This window comes from Catharus ustulatus, chromosome 4, assembly GCF_009819885.2.
Source record: "Catharus ustulatus isolate bCatUst1 chromosome 4, bCatUst1.pri.v2, whole genome shotgun sequence".
Lineage (NCBI taxonomy): Eukaryota > Metazoa > Chordata > Aves > Passeriformes > Turdidae > Catharus > Catharus ustulatus.
The window spans coordinates 13,031,422-13,055,622 of NC_046224.1; the positions used below are offsets into that span (position 1 = coordinate 13,031,422).

The following is a 24,201-nucleotide window of genomic DNA, read 5'->3' on the forward strand; positions in this document are numbered from 1 at the left end:
CATCCCTGGAGATACTAAAAGGGTGTGCAGCTGTGGTGCTTAGGGACATGGTTTTGTGGTAGGCTTGGCAGATCTAGGTTAACAGTTGGACTGGATGTTAAAGGCCTTTTCCATCCTCAAAGGTTCTATGATTCTAAGAATTGCCAGCTTAGTTTGTTTGGAACAGGGTTCATTATGTGCCACACTCTTGTTCTCAGCGCTTGGAAACAGTGGTTTACATTTTTTGGTTTGCACTTGAAGCTGGAGTGCGTATTGGTCTGTGGTCCTGTTCCATTCATTGCACCAGGACCTGTTCCAAGGACTGGGTTATGCCCATAGGTGGCACAGGGAGATCTCTTGGTTTATGTTACTTGCAAAGTGCTGTTAAGTGTGATGTGCTAAATATGAAAAATAACATTAACGTTTACTTTAGAATCTAGGTATTTAGTGGAAGAATTTGGTTTATGATTTCATGCAAAGCCCACATGGCTTGAAAAGTCTAACATCAGGATTCTTTGTTGACATTATCTTTATTGAAGCATGGATCTTTAGCTTGGTTCACCATAAAGTGAAGCATTTTATTTATGATAATAGACAGTTTAGGGCTATAGGGGCATTATAACGTTGCTGGTGTAGATACAACTTTATCAGGAGATACAAACATGACCCGCAATAGAAACAAACACCGAAGAGAACACAATGAAACGTTCACTGTTTACAAATCACTTCATTACTACAGACACCAAATGGCAGTTACTGTAAGTAAATCAGTTTCAGAGAACTGACTACATTTAGGCAGGGAGTTGGGAATTTCTGTTTGGGGTTTAATCCACAAATCCTTAGTAGAAAAAAGTTTAATGTCAAGCATTCTTTTTTTTATCCACAAAACAATGCTAACCAACAGACATATCAAAGAATAAGACCAAAGGATATCAACGCCTTTACAACTACTTTTGCAATTATCTTCTGGATTAGGTACTTTGATGATTTTTTAATACATTTTGTAAGAAGGTAAATAGCCCAAAAATCAGCAGCAAAAATATTACAACAACAAAACAAGTAAATACAGTGCCAATGTGTCATGTTGTAGAAGAGAATACAAAGAGGACGAACAATGATAACTTAATCATATAAAATGACACAGAGCTGAAATACAGTGCACTTAAATAACTATGTGACAAAGAATGTTAAATTCTGTACTTAGTATGTAGGTTTTTATAAACAAAAAATCTGAAAAGTCTTTGTGCTTAAACTTTTTGTCCTGTTAAACAGAATTAGTTGCTTACTTCCAATACTGCCACTGTAACTGATAGTACAACAGATCACAATTTTCACAGACACATCAACATTAAAACATTTACCTATGAGAAAATAAGTCACTTCTCATTAGTTCACAGTGCGAAAAAGTGGTGTACACTCTGTCTTGAAGAAGGCTTTCAGTTATTCATCAAGCCAGTTGCAGAAAAGTCCTGATACCAGATGCAGTGCTAGATTTAATGAATGGAAAGCAACACATCACATGTTGGGAGAAAAAAAATAAATTTCTCATTTCTTCATGGATATCGTCTAAGTGACCTTCGTCTTCTGTTGTAGAAATGCCTGAGCCCATGTTGCCGTGAAAAATTCATCATGTAATTTTGTTTGCGAGTGCTGTTGAAATCAAAGGGTGAGAGAAGAGTGTCAGTTTCTTTAATATGTAGTGTTAATTTTTTGTAGCAGTGAGCTAGTGGGACTGATTCTTCTTTGTCCTTGCACAGCTGTTCAAGTCTGTGACAACTGGCATGAAGCACACCATTTGTTTAACTGCAAAGGTGCAAGGCAATTGAGAATCTGTCCCACTTGGCTTCCATTACAATAAGTGGTCTTAGGGAAAGGTAAAGAGCTTTCAGCTAATGAAAACTGGTGCTGCCTAGGACCAGATTCATTAAAACTGTAGGTGTGCTTCATAGCATTTCTCTACAGGGGTTTTATATTCCAGTTATCCTTCTGTCAAATCTCCCATTTTTGGGTTCAAGGAATGTTTTCACTAGTGAGTTTTGTCTGCAAGAAGGGAATACTCATAATGTAGTAAGTCATACTTTCCTCTCTAGTGCATAAACTTATTTTTAGTGAAAATGGCCCTTAGGAAAAAGGAGTGATTGTATGCTTTGCAAAATACCTATAATATGATTCTCCACAAGCAAAACCAGGTTTTGCTATGGTATGCTAATTTAACCTAAAACAATCTGTCTAACAAAATTATGCCCTTTTCATGAGCTAATCTTGAACACAGCTGTCTAAGTTGATTAATAGTTGTCATGTCAAAATCTAGATTATAAACCTCTAAGCAAATCTAAGTAATTTCCTGACTGGTTTTACAAGACTCTGCAATTTTTAGTTTTTTTTTTTTTTGTTTTTGTTTTTTTTTGTTGTTGTTGTTGTTTTATTTTTGTTCACTTGTTTTTGTTTTTTCCCCCACTGGAATGTACATACAAGAATGACATAAAGACCAGCTCCTGGTGACAATGAGAGAAAACAGATGTACACTTGGCACAACTTTTGGCACTGTCACAGTAAGGCAGAGTTCTAGAGCATCTGGCAATTGAGAGAGGGGTTAATGCTGACTTATTCAAGTGAAAAGGAAAGGTCTGTCCTGATTTGTAAGTTTTTTGTGAGAGATTGATGGTGGTGAGTTTATGTAACTTTAATGCCACTTGGTAGCTCAAGTGCAAAGCAGCACTGAACATCAGTCTTCATTCTGAAGTCATCAGGGTGGACAGTCACCCTCGCTCCAATGCCAGATGTCTCACTGATGAAGGCAGGAGGGAAATTATGACCCCCAAACCCACTCCTGACAGTGGCTGCCATTGGTCATGAAGCTTGAAGTCATTAATTTTTCCTTCCCTTTAATTCCCATTGCCTGAAAAGTGGGTGGTTCCTCAGACACAGGGCCTCCAAGGCCACATCCTGCCTCTCAGGAGAGCATCCTAACCATGAGGTGAGGATAGAGCACCTGTCTGCTGGGAGAAGGCTGCTCTGCAGCCAAAGTACAGCAGATGGGCCTGGGAGAAAGCACAGCCCAACTCTGAGCAGCTTTGCTCTTTGCTCTGGGTACATCAGACCAAACAGAGCCAAAAGTGTTGGCTGAAAAAAATTGCTGTTTCTGGACCTGGTTAAATTTAGGAGTGAGCCTGGTTTTGAGAGCCTCAGCTTGGGCAAGACTTGGACAGATGGGACACATCTGAGCTGCAGTCCTTGGCCCAGGAGCCTTTTCTATCCTGCCTTTGGTCTGCTTATGTTCAGCAACAGCTCAGTAGAGATGTTCAGGACTTGTTTTGGACACTGCTATGTGCACCTGGACACTATTTCACTTTGAATGACCAATCATTTTGTATCTGGCCTTAAAGGAATGGTGAAGATGTTTAGGACAATGAACAAAGAAAAAAAAAGGAAAAGAAAGAATTGAAAAAAGGAACAAAGAAATGCTTACCTAATAATGTAGAAGGGATTTACTTATTTTTTTATAAATATCATTTTGTTCCATGGGAAGATGATCAATGTGTTAGAAAGAAGCATATATTTGTGTCTTACACTGAACACCATAGCAGTGTGTTGTGTGAAAATAAGAGAAATCTAAATTCTCAAGAACTAAATGTTTTTTTTTTCTTTGCATTAATGTAGTTCAGACTTGTCCTCACGGACATGAGACAGACTTTCCAACTACTGGTTGGACGTCACAGAAAAACTTGATACCTGCTGTAGAAATACTATGATTTTCACTCTTTCTATGGGTAAATATGTATACCCTATGCATTATAGTATTGAATTATATTGCACCACAAAATCAGAGTAGGTCTATATTTATATTTTTAATTGATTTTATATATTGTATGCATTTATATATTTTATATAAGAGGCAAGTATTGTATGAGATCAAGAGTGCTTTATAAAATCACAAGAATAATTATATAATATAGTCTGCAAGAGTGCTTGCATGTTCCTTGCATTTGTTGAATGCAAAAATGTTTTTAATACTACTAGTAGCAATTTAAATTTAATTTTTATTTACACAGAATGCATACTTTTGCTGTTGTTTTCTTGTTCAGAACACCCAAAATATGCTGGGCAGCATCAAGCTGTGTTAGGAATAGACCCTTACATGATGGAAGGTGTGGCTTTCAGAATCACTGGCAATTTGAAGACTGCTTTGTGAGTGTGTAATGGACTGGTCAGCACCTGTTGAGCTTTCTGTTATTTCTTTGCATTCACTGAACCATCAGTCAATCAGAGAAGTTTAGATATAAAGTAATTATCTGTGTATTATTGATGGAACACAAAGCAAGAAAACAATTAACAGGAGTGACTGCTGTCACTGACTGACTGTATAATCTGTTTGACAGTTTTGAGTGCACTACTGAAAAATAAACAGAAGATAATACTGCTTGAATTTATGTAGGAAATCCTAAAAAATGCTTCAATGAAGTACCTGGAGTTGTGCTAGTTGGATGAAAGCAATATGCAGCCAATACAGAAGAGCAATGACAAAACTATCTAGGGCATGTTCAAAAGAATACCTACAATAAAGCAATTTATGAGAAGGAGTCTCTCTGGACTAAAGTCTCTTTAGTCTGTAGTAGAGCATTATGTTTATTGCATGTTTCCTAAGGGGCAATTTGAACTACAAGGCTGCAATTTAAAGTTTATGAAAATGGAACATAGCCAAATGGAATGAAAAATATGCAGTACATAACCCAAGTATATACTAGTGTCATTCATTATTTTTGTGTTTTTAATTGACAAGGCACAAAACAGGAACTAAATAGAAACAAAAATATTTGGATAACAAAATTAAACATGAAAAAAGCCTTAGAACACAGCAAAGGTATATCCCTCAAGACTAAGTTTGGAGTAAATTTTGATGCTGAATTACAAATGCTTTGTTAGGCAGGTACTGTAATGAAAAAAGTTATGTGCTCTGACTGAAGTTCTGAGGGCTCATATCAATGGCAAATATTCTTTGGCTTTGGTGGAGTCAACCCTTGAACTCAGAGCTCAGTAACTGTACAGGTTAGTGGTATCTATTAACTGCAACAGCACAAAGCAGCTGGGTTATGTGAAATGAAAGCTCTACCTGGGGGCACTGGTTCTGTGTCTAAGGGGCAGGTATGGCTATGCCACCATCAGATGGACTGACCTACACTGCCTGACTGCAGCTGCATCTCTGTGGCCATTTATTACAGACAAATGTGGGAATTGCCCCTTGGCTGCCTGTACAATGCTCTGAGTACCCTCCATTTGCAGGTCTCACTGTACCCTATCAGAAGCAGAAGAAGGAGCAGTCCTTTCCACCACAGCCTTGGTGAATTCCCACAATCTCCTGAACAATTTCTGCTAAGTTTAATTTCCCCCAGTGCTCACTGAGGAAGTGCTGCAGGATCAGGGCCCTCAGGAACTATGTGGCACATCTCAGAGAATAAACGATTTTCCACCAACCCACCATTGACAAGACTTTGTGAAAGAACTGTAGCTGTAACAGAAACATACATTTAATACTGATTCAGGGAAAGTACTTACCTTATTCTAGTGTAAAACCAATGACAGCAAACAATGAAATACAACACAAGTTAGAAAATGCCTTTCAATGCATGCAGCACTGTGATTAGTCATAAAACCCTGATGAGGTTTAGAGGCAATATAGGACTTTTCGTCTCTTTTGAAAATAAAAATTGAACAAATTATTTCCTCAGATTTCAAATCAATGTTTAGATTTTTATTTTCTATAAAATTAAGCATGCACATTTTAGAAACATAAGAGAAATGTAATAGAAGCACAAACTGCATCATATTAAATTTGGCATAAATGTTGTAAATATTCAGATAGACACCTAATATTTGAACTACTTATGTTCTTTATCATAAAGATGTTGATTCTTAATTTAAATGCATTTTTCAAATCTTTGCTTTTTACTAAAAAAGGAAGCAGATGAAAATGCTTTTCCACATGAGCACTTCTTGTTAAATCTAGAACATATAATTTGTATTTTAATATTCCAAAATAAGGATAAAAATTCTTTGCACCAAATGCAACATAACTTCTCACTAAATCATTTGTGCCAAAAATGTGAGAATATCTCAACAATGAAGAGCATGGAGTGATGGCTATGGAGGGATTCATTCTATCAGTTAACCATAAAATAGTAGGTGGGGATAACATTTCTTGCATTCCTTGGACAAGTAAATTCCTAACAAGTTTTGAGGCAAAGAAAACAATATCAGACCCTTAGTGTTCATCTTATAACTATCTTTTATTTCTCAGTACCTTTGAATTAAGTTAATGAGATGTCTCTAAGGGCCTGCCCTATACACAAAGAAATGGCAGTTGTGTAATGCACATGCAAAGAAGTGTGAGGTGTGTGTGCAGTGGCAGGCTGAGAGCTGTGCTTCCAGAGAAAAACAATGTGCAAATGAAATGCAGAATTGGACATGGGCTCTTCTTAGGGCAGAAGTACAGGGGCACAGAAATATATTCTTTCTTAAGGCTGGGATAAAATACTTTTTTATCCTAAGAAGAGCCACATGGAACACATGAGAGTTGGGCCCAAAGCTTTCTTTACAAATGGAGAGAAAAAACTGCTACACTAATGAGGACTAATCAGCACTGGCTATAAAAGGGACTGGATAACATAGTAACTTGTATCCTCTCCCCACCACAGGACAGACATCAACTGTTGTTAAGTGGGGCAAGATCAATTTAATGTATAACATTGTCAGCACAGGTATTTGGTTTCACCTGTTTAAAAGAGGTGTTCAATTTAAGCACCATTTGCAGCTGCATCACAATCTTAAAAATACTGCTTTTTATTGGGTGATTCAAACAGATCATTCAAAAGTGGAATGATTTTAAGTAAGATACAAAAGCATCCATCTTTGGCCTGTTTTATCACTGCCAGGTGTTTTGCATGCATGTATAATCTGCAGGTTGATTTTTCCCCCCAGCAATTTTCTTGGGAGCAAAAAGGAATCAAAGAAATGGCATCCTGAAGGCATGTTTGCTGGTGAGAGGATGGTGGCCTTTGACACAGAAATCTGTTGAACAGCCAGTGTCATGACACTGCTGTGTGTCAGCTGTAGCAGTATCTGCACTATGACTTGGTAGCTAGGCCTGTGACAGAATAGATTTCAAATCTTTGGATTGCTGAGAAGAGTTGGGCCATGAAAGCTGACATTCACAGATATACCCCTGGGGTGAGCACTGTAGGCAGCAGCAGGGACATCCTCTGTTTTGGATGGGAAATAAAATCAAGAAAATCCTTATTTGCTTTATATTCTTACAGATCAGCTCTCTCTGTGCTTTCCCTGTTTGTCCTCCTACTGCAGCTTTTAGTCTGCTCTAGGAGAGCATGACTCACTTGCCCATGGGCTGAGGAAAAACTGGCACAGCACCTAGGTGTGCACCTAGGGGTGCAGGCAGCCAAGCCAACACCTCAGCTGGGAAAATCAGACCTCTGTCAGCCCACAGAGTAGTGAAGAAAACAAGAGGAGATGTGTGGAAAGCCAGGAATTTATTTATGTCCCAAACCACACCTCCTAGTGTGGGTTGGCTTCTCGTTCTAACACCTCATAGTCTGAGGTTTTCCTGCTGCATCAACATGGGTATATAGGTCACAAACATGAAAATCTAGGACTGAAACCAGGGCCAGTGAGGATAATTTTGATGGCTCTGGAGAGGTGTATGGGGTCTCATCCAGGTGGGTGGTGGAATGCAGGGTTGTAAGAGGACTGAACACAGACTCTGTTGGACCTGGACCATCAGCGGGTTTTTATCTAGGGATGTTCATGGCCTTTTGAGACCAGGCCAGAGTTCCAACAGAAATTACTTCCAATTTAGGAGGCACAGATTTTTCCTAAAGTATCCCAGCTTTAGGATGAATAAACCAGACAGAAGCCTACTGACTCTACCAATGACTCCCTCTAGAATTAATGGGAAGAGGTAATTACAGAACCCTGGTGAATGTTTTAAGTTCAGGCTGTGCCTCTCTGCAGCTCTGACTGAGAGCCCTGGAGTGGCTATTACGCACAGAGCTCTCCCCTGGCAATCTTGGTGGGAAGGGAGAGCACCCAGAGGACTCAGGCTCCTCACCTCTTGCTGGAGAGCTGCCTGGGAAAGGGGGCTTGCTCTTTCAAGAAGCAGAGAATGCTTCTGTACCCTTCATTGGAAAATGAAGGAATATTAATAATGAAAGCCAAGTCCTATCCCTAGTACTCACAGTGTGATTTTTGGTAGTCCTGGTGTGTGCAGGATCATCTAGGGTAAGTACTAACAGATACTGATCCAGGCTCCCTTCTGATACCCTGAAGCACGCCATGGTGGTAACTAAGTGTCTTCATCATTTAAGAGGTGAAGAAACTGAAGTGCTGGGGGTTAAGTGATAAGTGTGAGGTGGCCAAGTGAAATAGCAGAGCTACAGAAAAACCCAGGTGAGAGTATTTATTGAAAAAGAAGTTGCAGGTTACTTGCAAATAAATTTGAGGGAGCCTAAAGAATATTTTGATGAATTACAATGTGCAGATAGAACTTTAGCAAACAGAGGAATTAAAGGCACCTGTCAGGTCTGAGCACATGCCAGCATAGGAACCAGATGCTCTATGGCATGTAATTCTGCCCTTCCTGAGAGCAGTGTGTCTCATGTAGTTAGCAGGGACTGAAAGTCTACATCTGGCCTTGGGGAAATAAGAAGTCATGGCACTGTATTTCACAGGACTTGGTAAGGGCGAGATCAGTCCAGTTTGGTCTTTCTCTTGTGGATTGTACCAGATGTCACTTGAACAGCTCTGTCTCTAGCCTGATAACTAGGGGAATTTTCAGAAGAGCCTTAAAGCTCTTTACCAGGACTAAAATAATAGAAGGGAGGAGACACTGTCTGCCTACCTGGTTTTCCTTCTCTTTCTAAGGTGTGATTACTTGCTTTGGCCATTCTAGTATAATGTATCTCACATGACTTGTTACTACTCAATTTGTATGTCTAGTCTACCACCTGGCAGATCTCATTGTCAGAGAAGTTCTCCACATTTCAGCCTCAGAATAACTTTTTAAAGATCTGTTTTATTCCTACCTGTGGCCCCTATTTCAGTGTTTGGATTGATGGGTCACATTGTGCTTTATTTTTTCTCTTACATGGTTTATACTGTTCATTTTATTTTTAATGGCAAGGTAGAAAGACACGTGAATATTTCAGAATTACCAGTTCCCTTTTCCATGGTTTCCTAAACATGGTGAACTTCCTGCAGGCTCATACTCTTCCATATCTTTCCTGATGCAGCATCATAAAGCCATTGATTAACTAAAACAGGAACTATATATCTCTCCTCTGTTCCTTCCAGTTTTAAGCTTAATGTTATGGAAGCAGAGCCCAGCAAGGTGTGTACAAGCAGCGGAGGGTGTAGTTACTCAGTGTTGGGACCAGTTTGGCTCGGGGTTGATATGAGTGCCATGCAAGCTGGTGCTTCTTGGTGGAAAGGAGAACAGGACTAACTAGCAATCAGACAATTCACTTTGCTATTGTTACAAAACATTACTTGCAGTGTCTCTGCTAATTCAGAAACCTCACAGCTATAATTACACAATCTGGAGGTTATCTAAGCCTTTCTTCATTGCTTGTTTTTAAATTGTTCAATAAAAAGAATGTTTGAACCTATCTATGGAGCAGGCTCGCCTCTCTTTGCCAACCACTGCCAGCGATGAGTTCCTGCCCAGGAAGCCACTAGCATTTCACTTCTACTGGAACTAAATTGTTAGAGAAAAAGCAGGTCATCTCTTCATGATGCAACACAGGAAAAACGGGTTAGCTGCCAGCGAAACCCATCTCAAGAATGGGACAATCAGGAGGGTGCAGACTTGGTAAAATCTTGACAAGGGGATGAATATAGAGCTCGGACCATAGGAACCTGATATAGTGAACCCTGTTTCTGAACAGTATCCTTCTTACTAAAAAAAGGAAATGAATAAGGCATTAGTTGCTAACACAAATTTTTAAAAGGCACAACAACATTACTTTGTGCAATAAACAATATAGAATAATCTTTTTTATATTTTAAAGGATATAGATTAGCGTTAAATGGAAGCACAGTGTTGAACGGGAATATCCTTTCTTATGTCCCAGCCAAATAGTTTTTTAATAGTCATTGCTCCATTACAGGACCAGCAATACTTGGAGGTAATGAAGCCCCACTTTCCCTCCTGCATTTTTCCACAACACACCCCCCTGCTGTGACACTTACTTTGTGTCCATCTTAACTACTGACTGTTGCAGTCAGGGCAGAGCATCAGGAAAGATAGGATTTTAAAGGTTTCCCTTTGAGAAAGGATTCCCTGGGCCACAATGGTTCTTAATGTGCTTAATACTCATGTCATGCTGGAGAAAGTTCAGTGCTTTTTGAAGGGGGGGTGGGATGAGGTGAAGCTGATACTCACAGGACGACTTCTACGTGGTCCAAAGCCCACTGATCATGACCTGTTCCGTTGTGACGGGGCTGCCACCAGCGCAGTAAGACTCCTTTCATTCGTGCCTCCCTGTCACACAAACACAAGAGCCTGTGAGAGCTCCAGATTATTGGTGTGTTGCATATACCTATCTATCCCCAAACAGAACTGAGAGCAAAATCGAATAATTTCTGTGTCACTGAAAATCAACACATTGTACATGTAAAACACTTAATAGTTAAAAATACACAAAGGTAGGGAGGATTTCCCCCCTTATCTTCAAAACAAGTATTCTTTCTGTTTTTCTTTTAAGTGCATTGATAAACAATACCCTGGCATTTCTTAATCACCCTTCCCCTTAAGTCTTCTTTGTTTACCCTCTCATCAACCTTTTTTCTTCAATAGTGAAAGTGCAAAGATAGGTTATTTTTTAGCAGAAGTGTAATTTGTGCACTTAGAGGTAATGAAATGTGACTGGGTACTCACAAGGGAACATTATAAGACACTCTTTGGGCTTGTATAAAGTCCTTTGGCTGATGCTGTGCAATTACTTGCCACGTAATTCCATTATTTACACTGTATTGGAGGAGCACTGCCTTGTCTACAGTGTTAGGATCACTCAGATTGGTATTGCAACTGTCTGTTTGTGAAATACTTCCAATTTGCAAAACAAACATTATTTTGCTGTAAAACACAGAGAGAAAAGGTATTTTCAATATGCAAAATTATTCAAACTCGAACAATGTATTTCTAGGTTTATTGCAGTTACCTTATCAAAACTTGTAGCATTTTCAAGAATTGTTACTTTAACATGCAAAATAAACTGTTCTCACATCTTTAAAACAGAACTCCCCTTTCAAAATAATGGTTTACTATGTATAACATATTGTTGCAAGCAGGATCCAATTTTGCAATATATCTGCACAAAACTGAGATGGATAAAAATGCAAACATATAAATGAGTGTATGAAAAGTTTGAAAAGGACAAATAAATGTTAAATATAAGAAGGAGCCTAAAAATATATATCATATTCTACCTGGTTGTTCAATTAAGAAGAGAAGAACCTGATTGATATCTGGCCCATTGGCCAATTCATCCTGTTTCTAATCTTGCTTTGGACAACTAAATATAAACCAGTCATGAAAGCTGTCACTCTGCTAACAGCCAGCACAAGCTGGTTACATTTATTTTTTCATGGCCAAAGAGGCTCAATAGATGAAAAAGATACTCCTGTTCAGTGCCAGGTGAATATAATTCTATTTGACAACTGAAATGGGAAAATGATCCTGTAATTACTAAATAACATCTTTAGTCATACCATTGTGGAGGCACATACAAACATGGGATTTGTCTTATCAGATCAGGCACCAGTCCAGGCAGTCTGGTGTCCAGTCTTTGCCAACAGCTTCATTGTCAGTGTTGGCTCACATAGACAGTGCTCTGTTGGGCATGATGAAAACATCTGACCTTTTCATCTGACATCCTCACTCTCCCATCTCCCAAATCAGAGTCACAAAGCCCTAATGTTTTCTGCCAGCACATCCAACTGCATAGCAGAGCCAGATGAGTCCATCCTCATCAGTACTGGCCCACATACATGTGAAGAGTTTCCTTTCTCATGAATTGCTAAAAGAGCTGTTTAGGCTCAAACTATTACCTTGCTCGGGTGAGATCCAGAGGCTTGGTCACAGCTTGTCTTACTTGACATCCGTTAAAATAGAGCGAATCTCCATGGGCGTAGGGTGCCAGCTGTCCACATCCATTCCCTATCACTCCCCCCTGAATGGTTTCCCAGTTTATTTCAGTGACTCTTTCAGATTCAAAATTATCTTTAATATAACTTGGCAGATCATGGCTAAAAACTGAGCAGTCATCACCTAAAAATGACACAGTGAAGTTGTAAAACACACAAAAAGAAAGAATGGAGAAAATTGAGTTACAGGTCATTGTAATTCCTTTCAAGGTTGTGGCTCAATATACAGTGTGAGGACAACCTGAATATATTTCAGCAGATCCATTAGTAATGTGCACATTGATATACAGCAGTCATTTTTAGAAAATTGAGGCTGTGAGTCTTATTTTTACAGCAGTATAACTTCAAGAACTGCAATACAGTTTCTCCTGTTTTGCATTTATGCCAATAGAAGAAACCTCAAATTGATGGTTGAAGGCAAATATGTCTAAAAACTCAGAAGGGATCTGATCTTATAAAGTTATGAAGCTCTCCTGGAAGACATTAAACACTGGCTCCACTCCCACAAAGCACTTAGAGCTTTCCAAAGGCACTCAGGTACCATTAGACATGTGCTTAGCTGCACTGAGGGCTTAGAGCAGAACACTCTGTCCTGATGGGGCACAGAGTCCCTTACAGATGCAAGTCACCAACATCTGGATCCTATTTGCACATCCTCTGGGATGCACCCTTGGAAGGAGCACAGGGTGGAAGCTGATGCTGGCTAATCAAGTAGCCATGCCTTCAATAAAGTTCTGCCTTCAATAAAGGCTGGATGGATTTTATATACAGGGCCAGATGGGAGAGACTGCTGACTCAATGTGGAAAGAGTAGGGAGAGGGAAAAGCTGTTATTTGGAGCCCTGACAAATTGCTAACTTTGAATTTGTTACTCAGACATTCCAGTGATGAATTTGAACATGATACATCACTTTGTCTTTTTGTTTAATTTTGAGCTAGACTAGACTGTAGTAGGTGTACAAGAGAGAAATGAAGAAATAGAACCTTGGAATCCTTCATCACAGATGCAAATGGCTCCTGTTGTGCAATACCCATGGCCGCTGCAGAGCTTTGGGCACGCTTCCCCAATGTACACGTGATCGATTGCCCAGCTCTGCTTCTCTAGTTCTTCTCCCTTCTGAATCCACCTGAACTGGGTTGCACTGCAAATATCCAAATCCAAACACTGTATTAGGATACATAGCAGTTAGACACATCTGGACAATGATGTTCTAATACAACATCAGCAAATATAACAAAAAATGTAATGTGAGGGGGCTGTGACTTCAATAACAAGAAAGACCTACCCTGCTACATCATCGGCAGTAGTGACTTCTCTTGACAAAGAGCTTCCTGAAGAACATTAATTATGTATCAAATCTAAATCTGCAATAAGGAGTCATTTTTAATTTACCAATTGTTCCTAGTAAACTGTGCCAGCAAGACAGCTGTTGTTTTATAGGTCCACAGTGAGCTGACCTTTCAGTAACCTACCTGGATGAGACATGGTCAGGCAGCTGAATAGTTATTCTTCTCCACATGGAGCTGTTGACAGAGTTATAGATGGTAGCTTCATGGAATTGAAATGGGGAGCAGCCAATGCTATTAGATGAGGAAGGAAGGCAGTGTGTCTGGACAAGTTGCCATGAGTCTGTCCTGTAGGAAGGAAAAAAAAAAACAAAAAAAAAAACAAAAAAAGAGAAGAAGGTTTTAGAACAACTGAAAAAATAATGAAAGGAAAGCAGGTTATTTCTAAGGGCCATGACATTGCCTGTCTTACTAAACAAACATGAGAGATTGTCAGCAATAGTTTCCATGCTCTGGAGCCACAAGTAAACAAGAGGTGAGAGGTCAAAGCACAGGTGCAGCCAGGGAGGATGTCTGAGTGTTGTGGAGCCCTTGGTGGTGGTACTCCCAGCAGTGTGGTATATACAGCTGCTCTGGGCTGCATGACAGAAGGATTTATTTAGGAGGCTGCTCTTAGCCTCTTTCTTGCAGTGTTCAGAAGAGTCCCAATAGAATTTGCTACATTTTCACCCACAGTTATTTGAACACAGAATATATTCATATATATATATGTATTTTTATTTTTAGAAATTATAATATGCTGCTGTTCTACAGCAAATGAGGCAGTTTTTTGTTAGCTAGTTGAAAGACCTAGTTGGAGTTAAGTAACTCCCACTTCATTATAGCTTGATCCTGTATCTTACTAGAAGAGTTTCCTGCAAATGTGTTTTCCTGTGAGCACATTTTTAACAGGAACATGCTCATGACTGTAACTACAAGCTCAATGCTGTGAATCTGTCAACATCTGGCATAAATTATAAAGAGAATTTATGGAAGTTATGTAGACAAATCCCAGTGCTTGCACACAAGCCTTGTTCAGATTCTGTCACAACATGAATAGCAAAGCAATTGCTTTAATGAATAGAAGCTCTCTACGTTTTTAATGTCGTACTATTTTTTTTCAGATCTGTGTATTCTGCTGTCATTTACCTGGCATCCTTTGTATACTCCAGCATCACTGAGTGGAGGTCCCCACAAGAATTTGCCTCACAGCCAACCACGATCTATAGCACAAATAAAATCAACTGCTATAACAAGTCAGGTAGACATTTAAAGTGATATATAATCAAGTTATGTTCTCCTTTTTTTGTTTCTTTATTGGGTGTATGAGTGATTGTCAACCTAGAACTTGGGTAAAATCCATCAAAAGTGGATGGAAAACAAAAGACACCGTACATCAGACACTGTTTTAACTTCAAGAATTTTACTTCCTTGCTACTGTTATTTCCTAACAGAATCCTAACGCTTCATTTCTAAAGTCCAAATTAAATATCTAAACAAACATTGTTTCTGAATCAAGACATATAGTAGTTCCTTGGCATTTCCAAAAGTGAAGCACCTATGAAATTTAAAATTCATAATGATAAACACGTGGACATAAACTTTAAATCAGTCCAGTTTAGGAACCGAATTATTCTGAATATTTAAAACAATAGACATATTTGTTCTATATTACAGTAGAAAGATTGCAGTACCCGATGTACATTACTGATTCAATAATCCAATGCTAAATTTCAAAACCAAACAGAACCTATGCTAGAGCTGAGTTCGTAGTTTAGAAATAAAATCTTTGCTGTGAGTGGTGAATAAAAATGGGGAAAAGATCAGTAAATAAAAACTCTGCAGTAGAAGTTTAGTAATATGAACAATTAAATGCTGATGGGGTTATCATAACTTTGGTCTCAAAATAGAGGAAAGAGATGATAGGCTGGGTATAATAAGCATCTTGGAGGCAGTCTTGACATTCAGTAGTAAGAAACTTAAGATATAATTTCTTTGGCATGCTGAGTTGGGAAGCAGTGCTTCAGAGATTATATTAGACAGTCAATATAAAATAAGCAGTGACGTTGAGAAAAGGCGAAAATATTGATCAGTGGAAGATGGAAAATTCTGGAACTATCTTGTCAAACAGAAGAGCAAGAAAAAAAATAATAAGAAAATGGATTAGTATTTTGATAACCCTATTTTCATGTTAGTTCCTGGCTTATTTAAAACAGGGTGCTTGGGGAATGGCCAAGAACATTTCTGGAAAACAACTGCTTGTTGCCTTTGGCCCCTGCATAGAATTCTACCTTAAATCAAATTAAAATACTCAGAAATGTTTCTCTGTGGTTTAGGTCGTTTGACATGACACAAGAAGTAGGAGTCCTTCTACTTGAACTCAGTTGCATTTTTCATCTGACACTCTTCTCCAGCCTTCTCCCTTACCTTTTCTCTTCCTTCACAAATTAGGGGAAAATAACTTATTCTGCATGGCATCTATTCTCACCATAGAAAATAAATCCTACTGTATCTGATGATCCAGTAATTTCAGGAAAAAGGTGTTAGACTTCCAATTCCTCTGACTAACCACAAAAGCATAAACAGTCAGAATATTTTGACATTTTGCATTCATGCAGCCTTTCTGGTTCTCATTACCTACACCTCATATTTTCCTTTAATTTCTAGTAAAAAGTCACTATTAATTATTCATTCAATTGAGCATCCTAGTTGGAAGGAGAATAATTTCTGGAGAACATTATATGAATTTTCATTGTGTTCTTTACTTTGGAGAGAGAGAACATTTCTTACTTTAAACTGCATCATGTATCCTGGCTGTATAATGAGCTCCCTGGAGGACAGGATGTTGTGTGTTTTATCCTTTTTCTTATTTGGCCAGTAGAGATGGAATGATGGATTTCCACAGAACCCCGCAGTTCTGACTGCATTAGGGTAAAAGCTCCAGTTTTCTTCATGAGAGGTGCCTTCTATAAGATGAGTTAAATACAATTACTGCATTGTCTTGGTAAACATCAAGGCTTAGTAATGAATCCACAGAATCACTAGACAGAGTAGTGATAGGGACACTACATTTATGCTATCTGTAATGACACACAGTAAGCTACAAAGAGACATAATAAAGGCATTCATCGCCAGAGAGGTAATGAAAATGTTTTAATAATAGTACTTTTAAAAAAAAAATGATGAGAGAAAAGCATAATACCAGAAATTTAAATGAAATGAGTTGGACAGAAATAAAATTTTTTATGTGTATATACATGTGCACACACACACATATGAATATACATGTAAAATATATATATATATATATATATTTACACACTTCTATTAATTGCATGAAAAATAGCATATAAACAGCATTAGTCTGCACAATGAAAAATTTGCAGAGTAAAAATAAAGTCTGCTTGCAAGCTCACAGGCTCAGGTGAGATAACAGAGAATGCCAGACAACAGCTGAGCTGTGGCAGCCTGTTTTACCATCATCAAAGGTATCCACCAGCTGGCTGGGGTTGATCTCTGCTCCCCCGATCAGGATGTTGTCCAGAGCCCACTGCGCCCGGTCGGGGCCGGGCACCACGATCCCGTTGCTGAGGGTGAAAGGCTGCCACCAGCGCAGGCGGGTGGTGTTGGTCAGGGCGTGCTCGGGGAGCAGGATGTAGTCGTGCCTCACTGAGATGTACTTTTGGTAATCCATCTCATGGAGCAAAGTCCAGGATATCCCTGGAATGAAAAGATGCAGGTTTAATAATAAAACCAAGCATATGGAAGAATCTTCTAAAGGATTAAAGTAAGATAATTGGAAATAAAATTAATATCTATGGTCTTCTGATAGGGCTTAACTTCTAAGGATTGTTGGCAACTGTTACTCATTGCAAGAGTAATTTTGTAATTGTGAAATGGAGTAATCAACTTGGATGGAAGCCACTGATTACTGAAAAAAGGCAGGAAGATTATGGAAAACTTCTGAGAAATAGATGGAAATTTTAGATGGGAAAAAATCTTTACATGGAGAAAAATAGCTTTACAATTAAGAATTAGCTTTTTATTTTGGTTCTCTGACAACTTCTCAGGTATTCATGGTGGACGGATACAGAACCAGACTGTAGCTCAGCTGTAAATACAGTATGTACTTGCCTCCATCAATGGAATAGTCTAAGAGGACTCCTTCCTTTCTGCAAGTCGGTCTGTGGCATGTTGTCATGTTGTTTTCACTCCCAATTCTCCCCCAGTACTGTAGAAACCTAAGAGTAAATGTATATGGTCACATCTGTTAGACTTGCACAAACAGAGGTTGCTTTCTGTTAACAGAAATACTGAAATTGTTCCAAATGCCAGCATTTTTAAGCAAGTAACATTGATCCACAAGCACTACAAAGGTTTCCAAAAACATTGTCTAGTAGTTTTCATGGGAACCTCATGGAATTCAGCTAAGAACTGCCCCTGGGAGGGAGTAACCCATTGCAGATGTACCTGCTAGGGACAGACTGGATGGGAGCTGTTTACTTAGAGCTCTCGGAGAGTCGTGGTGGAATGGGAGCTCACCATGTGTTAAGGTGCCCTTGTATCAATGAAGGACTTAAAAGAAGTTGATAAACTGAGGCAAGTCAGTGGAGGACACTGGAGTGATTGTAACCACAGCTCAGAGTCAGTGCTCATACACTGAAAAGATAGGAAGTTCCAAATGGATTTAACAGGTGGGAAAAAAAAAAAAGAAAAAAAATCACTCTGAGAATAACTGAACACTAGTACAAGTGTTCCAGTACAGACAGACAGTAGGATCTCTGTTCTTGGAGGTTTTTACAGATCCAATGGGAGAAAGTCCTGGACAAACTGGCCTGAATTTAGTGTTACTTGGCTTTGAGCATGAGGTTGGAGTAGGGACTCCCTGAGGCCCCTTCCTTCCAGTAATTCAGCAAACTTGCAGAATTTCAGAAGCCTGCAGCATCATTAAAGCCATATGGTCAAGAGAAATGATGCTGAAGTTGTCTATGTCATGTCCTTAGCTTGTCTAAACTGACTTAGTTCCATTGGTCTCCTGATAAGTCATCCTTTCCAACAGCATAGAAGTGGAATGGATCTTGTGTGGGCACCCAAAAGAGGACAGACAGCAGAGGTTCTGCTCTGACCTCAGTGAGAGCCATGGCTGGTGCCCTGGTGACTGTCTTGCCTCTTTGCTGGACAGGAGTTGCTGATTCCAGGACATTTCTGGACAAAGGGACCTGCTGCTTCACCTGGACATGTCAGACCCTTTCCACTGTGCTAGGGTGAGCCTTGCTCTCTGTGACTAATCTGAAAGCATCAGTGTCCTGAGAATCATAATCTCATCATGTGAGTGTCTGCCTCAGGCAGGGCTGTTCTTGTGGTGGCCTCGGAATTCCCTGAGCCACCAGCTCTGCTGCCTGCTGCTTTCCCAGTGTATGACAGAGCTCCCTGTGACAATGACATGGAACCATGACCTACTTTGCCCCCCGCAGGTCCAGATCTTGAGTGACAGCCTGCCTCACAGTTGCACCTCCAAAATACAGAGTTGTGTCTTCTGCAAGGATTCCACACTCAGTACAGGTATTGCCACCTTCTAAGGACATCCATAAATCTGGTTTAATTTCCTCATTGTCAAAGCGCTCTTTCAGGAAGGTCTGTAAGTAACAAGAATGTAATTTAACATGAAGCACTGATAAGTAAGATTTTAAGTCTTTTTGATAACCACAGCTGGAACTGACCCAAACATGTTTGAAGGGCTCAAGAACACTGTAAATTTTTCTCAGGGTAACTGAACATAATCAATTCTGGCTGACTATTTGAACTTGAACTGAATCAGCCAAATGTGAAAATTTATTAGGGCTGGATTTTATCATACTTGGGAGGCAAAATTGGCATGTGCAAGTAAATGAGCATGTTGGGTTTGCTGGCAAAGTTTTGGTGGCAGAGTGCAACAAAGGGGGACTTCTGTATGCATGGGAGAAAAAACATTCTGTATCTTTCCTCAGCAAAACCAGCAATCCTGTCACTAAGGAGTTAGCAGTAAAAATTCCCTATAATTGCTACAATTTTATCCCGAATGTCCTTAATATGATGGATACATTACTAATTAAAAATTGCAAACAGACAATGATATTTGTTCATGTAGTTAGTATTTCAGATGAAAACCAGAAGGTTATAATCATTCAAATTACATGATAACTGACAATTTAGTTACTTTTAAATTATCAATATCTAACTAGAGTCCACTTGCTTGTTATTGATTAACATGAGTAACAGCCAAGTGAATTAATTTTTTAATTTTATGCCATTTTCCTTTATTCCCTACTACAGTAAGCTCTTTCACAGTAAAGACAATCTTTCTATTTTGTTCAAATACAACCATATGTACAAGGGTGATTTACATCCTATAATGATGATTAAAAGATGAACAGTGAACTTTATCACAGCTTTTTCAGGCTAAATGTTATTTTCAAAGCAACAAACCCATTCTTGAATAATGCAGTAATAGTTTTGTAAAAAAACTGATGAAAGGGCTGAAAATGGATTTGACTGTCCTCAGGCTGACAGGAATCAAAGCTAAATTTCCAGTGAGATCAGTCTGGCCTCTCTCTCCTTCCCAGTCAAACACATGCCAAAATTCATTATTTAAAACATGCAATAAAATTACCTTCAGTGTCTGGGTCAGGTAGCAGTTTGGACCTGAATACCCAGGATCACAGATGCATTGCTCATTCAGGCAGTCTCCATGACCTCTACAGTTTTCCAGACAACCAGGGCCCAGATAGAAATTATCAATGGCCCACTGCATATCTGAGTATTTCTGGTAGAACCGAAATCTCACGGGACTAGATATAAAGGAATGAAGAAAACCAAACATATGCATAAACCAACTTTGCTCAATTGAAAAAAGGTAATTAAACACAATATAATCATGACTGTACCATCTTCTGAGCTTCCACAAGTAGTGGAAGTATCTATTGAAATTGATTTTTTTACATATCCATAATGTAATGACCATGAATGCTACTATTCTGCAATTTCCTTGAAAGAAAATGAATAGGCAGATGTCCTGTTATGTTTTCAGGAAGGTAGTCAGTCCAAGAAAAAATGAGTAGCAAGTTCATACTTACTTGCCCACAAGGCTTTCAGGCAGTGTGTAAGTTACTCTTTTCCATCCTTTTGTGGGAAAGAAGACAGATGGCTGTGACACACTCCCAGAACATTTTGGATCGGCTGGTAAGCACTGAGGTACTAAGTAACTCCAGCTAACTCCAAAGTCAGTGGAGTACTGCACATGGACCTGATTCTGTGCAAGTTTTTCAGAGGTTTTACATCCAACAGAAACCTAATAAAGAAGAGACCATCAGTAATTAAAAATTAATTGTGGTGTGGGAGTTTAAAAAAGTGTTTGAGCCTGAAAACAGACTGTAGAATTTTGCTTGAAGTGATGGCAGTAACAGTGCCTATATGGTACCAATCACCTGCACATCTCTGATATTCTCAAGTCTGAGAAAAGACACCATATTGTGAATTTTGTTTTCTTCTAGATAGCTCTCATTTCTGGATTTCCAGATTTTGACACTCATGCCTTAAACCCCAGTACCACATAACAAATAAAGTTAATATTCCCTTCCACACAACCTGAGATTTGAATATTTCAGAGGCAGCCAAATATTAGAGAGACCACCTTTATGGATGGATGTGCAAAGGGTTCTTGGAATTTCCCTATATTGCTGGGTTACTTCCTTAATTTAGGTAAAGGGGTGTAGGAAGGCCAGTTTGGGTGCAGGTTTGATGTGAATGCATGACAACACAGGAGCAGAATAAACTATAGTGGAGCTGCTTTTCCCTCACCAGCAGCTGTAATAAAATAGGCACCTGGTAGATGTGCAATATCCTTATTTCGTGGTGTCCATGGAACTGCAGTGCTGGAAGAGAAGAATGTGTCACCTCTGAGAACAGCCTGTGGTATTAAAGCTGACCAACACAGAGTCAGTGAGAAAAATGAGGATGGCCTAATAACAACACTTTTCCAGCAGGGAATGGCTCCTGGGTAAGCCTATACATCATCCTTCTTCCTGAAAGATCACTTAGACCTGGAACAAAATGTGGTTTGGAATAATTATACTGCAGACAGATTTTACCTTGAATTGCATAATCCAACCTTCTGTAGGAGTCAGGTCATGGGTGACTGCATAGACCTCTCTGCCATCGTGGCTCCCGCAGATCATGACACCATCAGGAGAATCACAAAATCTCTCAATTGTGCAATCATCATGGAATAGCCAGTGTTCATTCACTTGGAAATAAATGGCAATGTCAGTAATATACAGTGGCAATATAAATTAAACAGGGAGTAGTGTTAACCACAAAAGGTGATTCATAGCTTTATTTTTCAGCCTACATGAGAATTATTTAGTATTGCTCCTGAGAATGTCAGTAGCCCATTGTTCCCACGTAAATATTTATTACATTTATCACATTTATTGCTGAAAGCACATCTTACTACTCTCTTAAATTAGCATTACAACATTATTTTTTAATGTTCAAGAAGTAAGGATCTGAGACTTAAAATACATACTTCTATTGCACTGAACATTTTGGGAGAGCCTTTTAATGGATGTTGCCTATATGTCTGCACAAAGTCTACCCAGCACTGGTAGCTGTTAAGCCTTATAAACATAAAGAAATGTATCTTCTACAAAATTTAGTTGTAAAATGTAATTTAACTTCCCTAAAGAGATGTTTAAAAAGGGAACAGACACTCAGGATAAGAAATTTGCTTAGAATAACCTGGTGAAACACCAATCTTAGAAAAATTAGGATTTTAGAATTTAGTTATTTACTAGAATTAATTAAAAAGCAAATGGATAGATAGGCCTTGCTGAAAATAACTAAAAGTTAGAAGGAAATGAGGCTTGAGATAAATATCTGAAACTTAAATAATTGATTGCCTGTCATCTTATGTTTGCTGTGCTTACAATGGGATAAGATGAAACTAGTAAGCGGACCCAAAGAAACATAGACAATGCATCCAGAAACCATTCTTTGAAAAACTGGACTATCCCCAGAAACCATTTGTATTGTCATTGATAGAAAAGGTGAGGAAGACTCGCCTTACTTCCTCCTTTTAAGATCCCCTCCCTGCAAAAATGACACCAGACAATTCAAGAAGCCAACCACGCATGCTTAATAGCTATTCAAGCTAATTACCATAGGAAGCAGGGGAACAGGAGGTGCTGTTATTATGAATATGTATTTGTTTGAAGCTCTTGTCAATAGACTCTGTGATCACCTGTGATTTCGCAGTGCATATTAGAGGGTTACCTCATGCTGCTGCCCAGATCTGAATAAACATACACTTTCTAACTTTAAATTGTGAGAAAGTCTTTTGTCTGTCACAGTTGAGTATTGGTATTATACCAATACTCATATTTTGGTAAATCACTGGCACTTCTAAAAAAATTACTTTTTTTTCCTTTTAAAATAAATTAACCTTCTAAATAAATTCATGCAGTTAAAAAAGCTGCATTACAACTTTTCATTTTGCTTTTTGTGAACAATAAACAAAAGACAAGGCTCCTATAGCAATGGGATTTTCTGTGATGCCATCACAGTGAGACAAAGATTCAGAGGCTCAGCAAGATCTGCAAATCACTGCACTGGCTTCTTGCTGCTTAGCTCAGAGGCAGGTGGAAGGTTCACCTGTGGTTTTGTCCTCCACGGCCATGTCGAAGGCGATCCTGCCAGTGGGCCCCGCGTCGGCCGGGGAGCGCTCGTGCTGCGGCAGGGGAGCGCTGCTGAAGGTGTCGAGCATCACCGTCCTCTGGTCAGCTGAGCCCGAGATCAGCACGTTGTCGATGGCCCAGTCGTTCTGGTCCAGCCCGTCGTGCTTGGGCTGCCACCAGCGGAAGCGTGTCCCGATGGTTTTGGCATCATAGGGAAGGAGGATGTTCACAAAGCTGGAATAAAAGGTGGAAGTTAGTTGTAGGAGAGCTGCAGGAGGAGGACATTTTGCAATGCTCTGTGCTGGGTGCTTTGAACAAGTCCATTCACAATGTTTCCTAGAATACATAGAATTTGGGAAAGAAGAAAAAGATGGGTCTATATTCCTCTAGGAGATATTGCTGAAACAAAGTCTTTCTGATCACTCCCAATATCATCCCTGGAACAGGGGCTCAGAGAGAAGTGGGAAGGGTCAGCACCAGGCTGTGTCATGGTTGAACAAACTCACTTGCTCCAGCTGTCCTTATGGGACCGAATGCAATGGTCTGGGACTAGCAGGGTATGGCCATAAGGTTCTTAAATAAGGGAAGTGAGAGGAAGGAGAATGTGGTAGTAAAATGAAGATTGCTTTTTTTCAACCTGGAGCCATACAGCAGATAGCAATGTTCCAGTACAATTTAATCTGTTCCACTGCAACAGTAGACAATAGTACACTGAAATCCCATGTCCAATTAAAGTGCTAGTGATTTCTTGTTGTGCTCGAAAAAATAACAAATAATGGGTCCCTCACATCCCCATTTTCTGTAAATCTTTTAAATTAGTCAGTGAGAAAAAGATCAGCTCACATTATATGCATGTTTTGAATCTCACAAGCATCTGAGAGTAGGGCTTGAGTGTATCTATCCTTTTGATGGATAACTGCAGAAATGCAGTTTCTCCTCTCCACACCATTTTATAACTAACTTATAACAATCAG

At 39.2% G+C, this 24,201-nt stretch overlaps 1 protein-coding gene across 3 annotated transcripts in view; it reads right to left on the reverse strand.

The window, feature by feature from the left end:
- Positions 1–490: 490 nt before the first annotated feature.
- Positions 491–24,201, reverse strand: part of RELN (reelin) — a 276,431-nt gene continuing 252,720 nt past the window's right edge. The window contains exons 50-65 of one of the 3 annotated variants that reach the window (XM_033056990.1): positions 23,205–23,461; positions 21,644–21,798; positions 20,630–20,844; positions 20,167–20,344; positions 18,978–19,153; positions 17,652–17,758; positions 16,995–17,237; positions 16,308–16,483; positions 14,667–14,740; positions 13,665–13,826; positions 13,176–13,333; positions 12,097–12,316; positions 10,925–11,122; positions 10,430–10,528; positions 5,533–5,538; positions 491–1,629 (exon numbers count right to left, since the gene is read on the reverse strand). In XM_033056990.1, the coding sequence (XP_032912881.1) occupies positions 1,533–1,629; positions 5,533–5,538; positions 10,430–10,528; positions 10,925–11,122; positions 12,097–12,316; positions 13,176–13,333; positions 13,665–13,826; positions 14,667–14,740; positions 16,308–16,483; positions 16,995–17,237; positions 17,652–17,758; positions 18,978–19,153; positions 20,167–20,344; positions 20,630–20,844; positions 21,644–21,798; positions 23,205–23,461 (2,521 nt within the window). In that variant the 3' untranslated portion in view covers positions 491–1,532. Of the gene's footprint in view, positions 1,630–5,532; positions 5,669–10,429; positions 10,529–10,924; positions 11,123–12,096; positions 12,317–13,175; positions 13,334–13,664; positions 13,827–14,666; positions 14,741–16,307; positions 16,484–16,994; positions 17,238–17,651; positions 17,759–18,977; positions 19,154–20,166; positions 20,345–20,629; positions 20,845–21,643; positions 21,799–23,204; positions 23,462–24,201 lie in introns of those variants that run through there. The other 2 variants (XM_033056991.1, XM_033056989.1) reach the window with 2 other exon arrangements.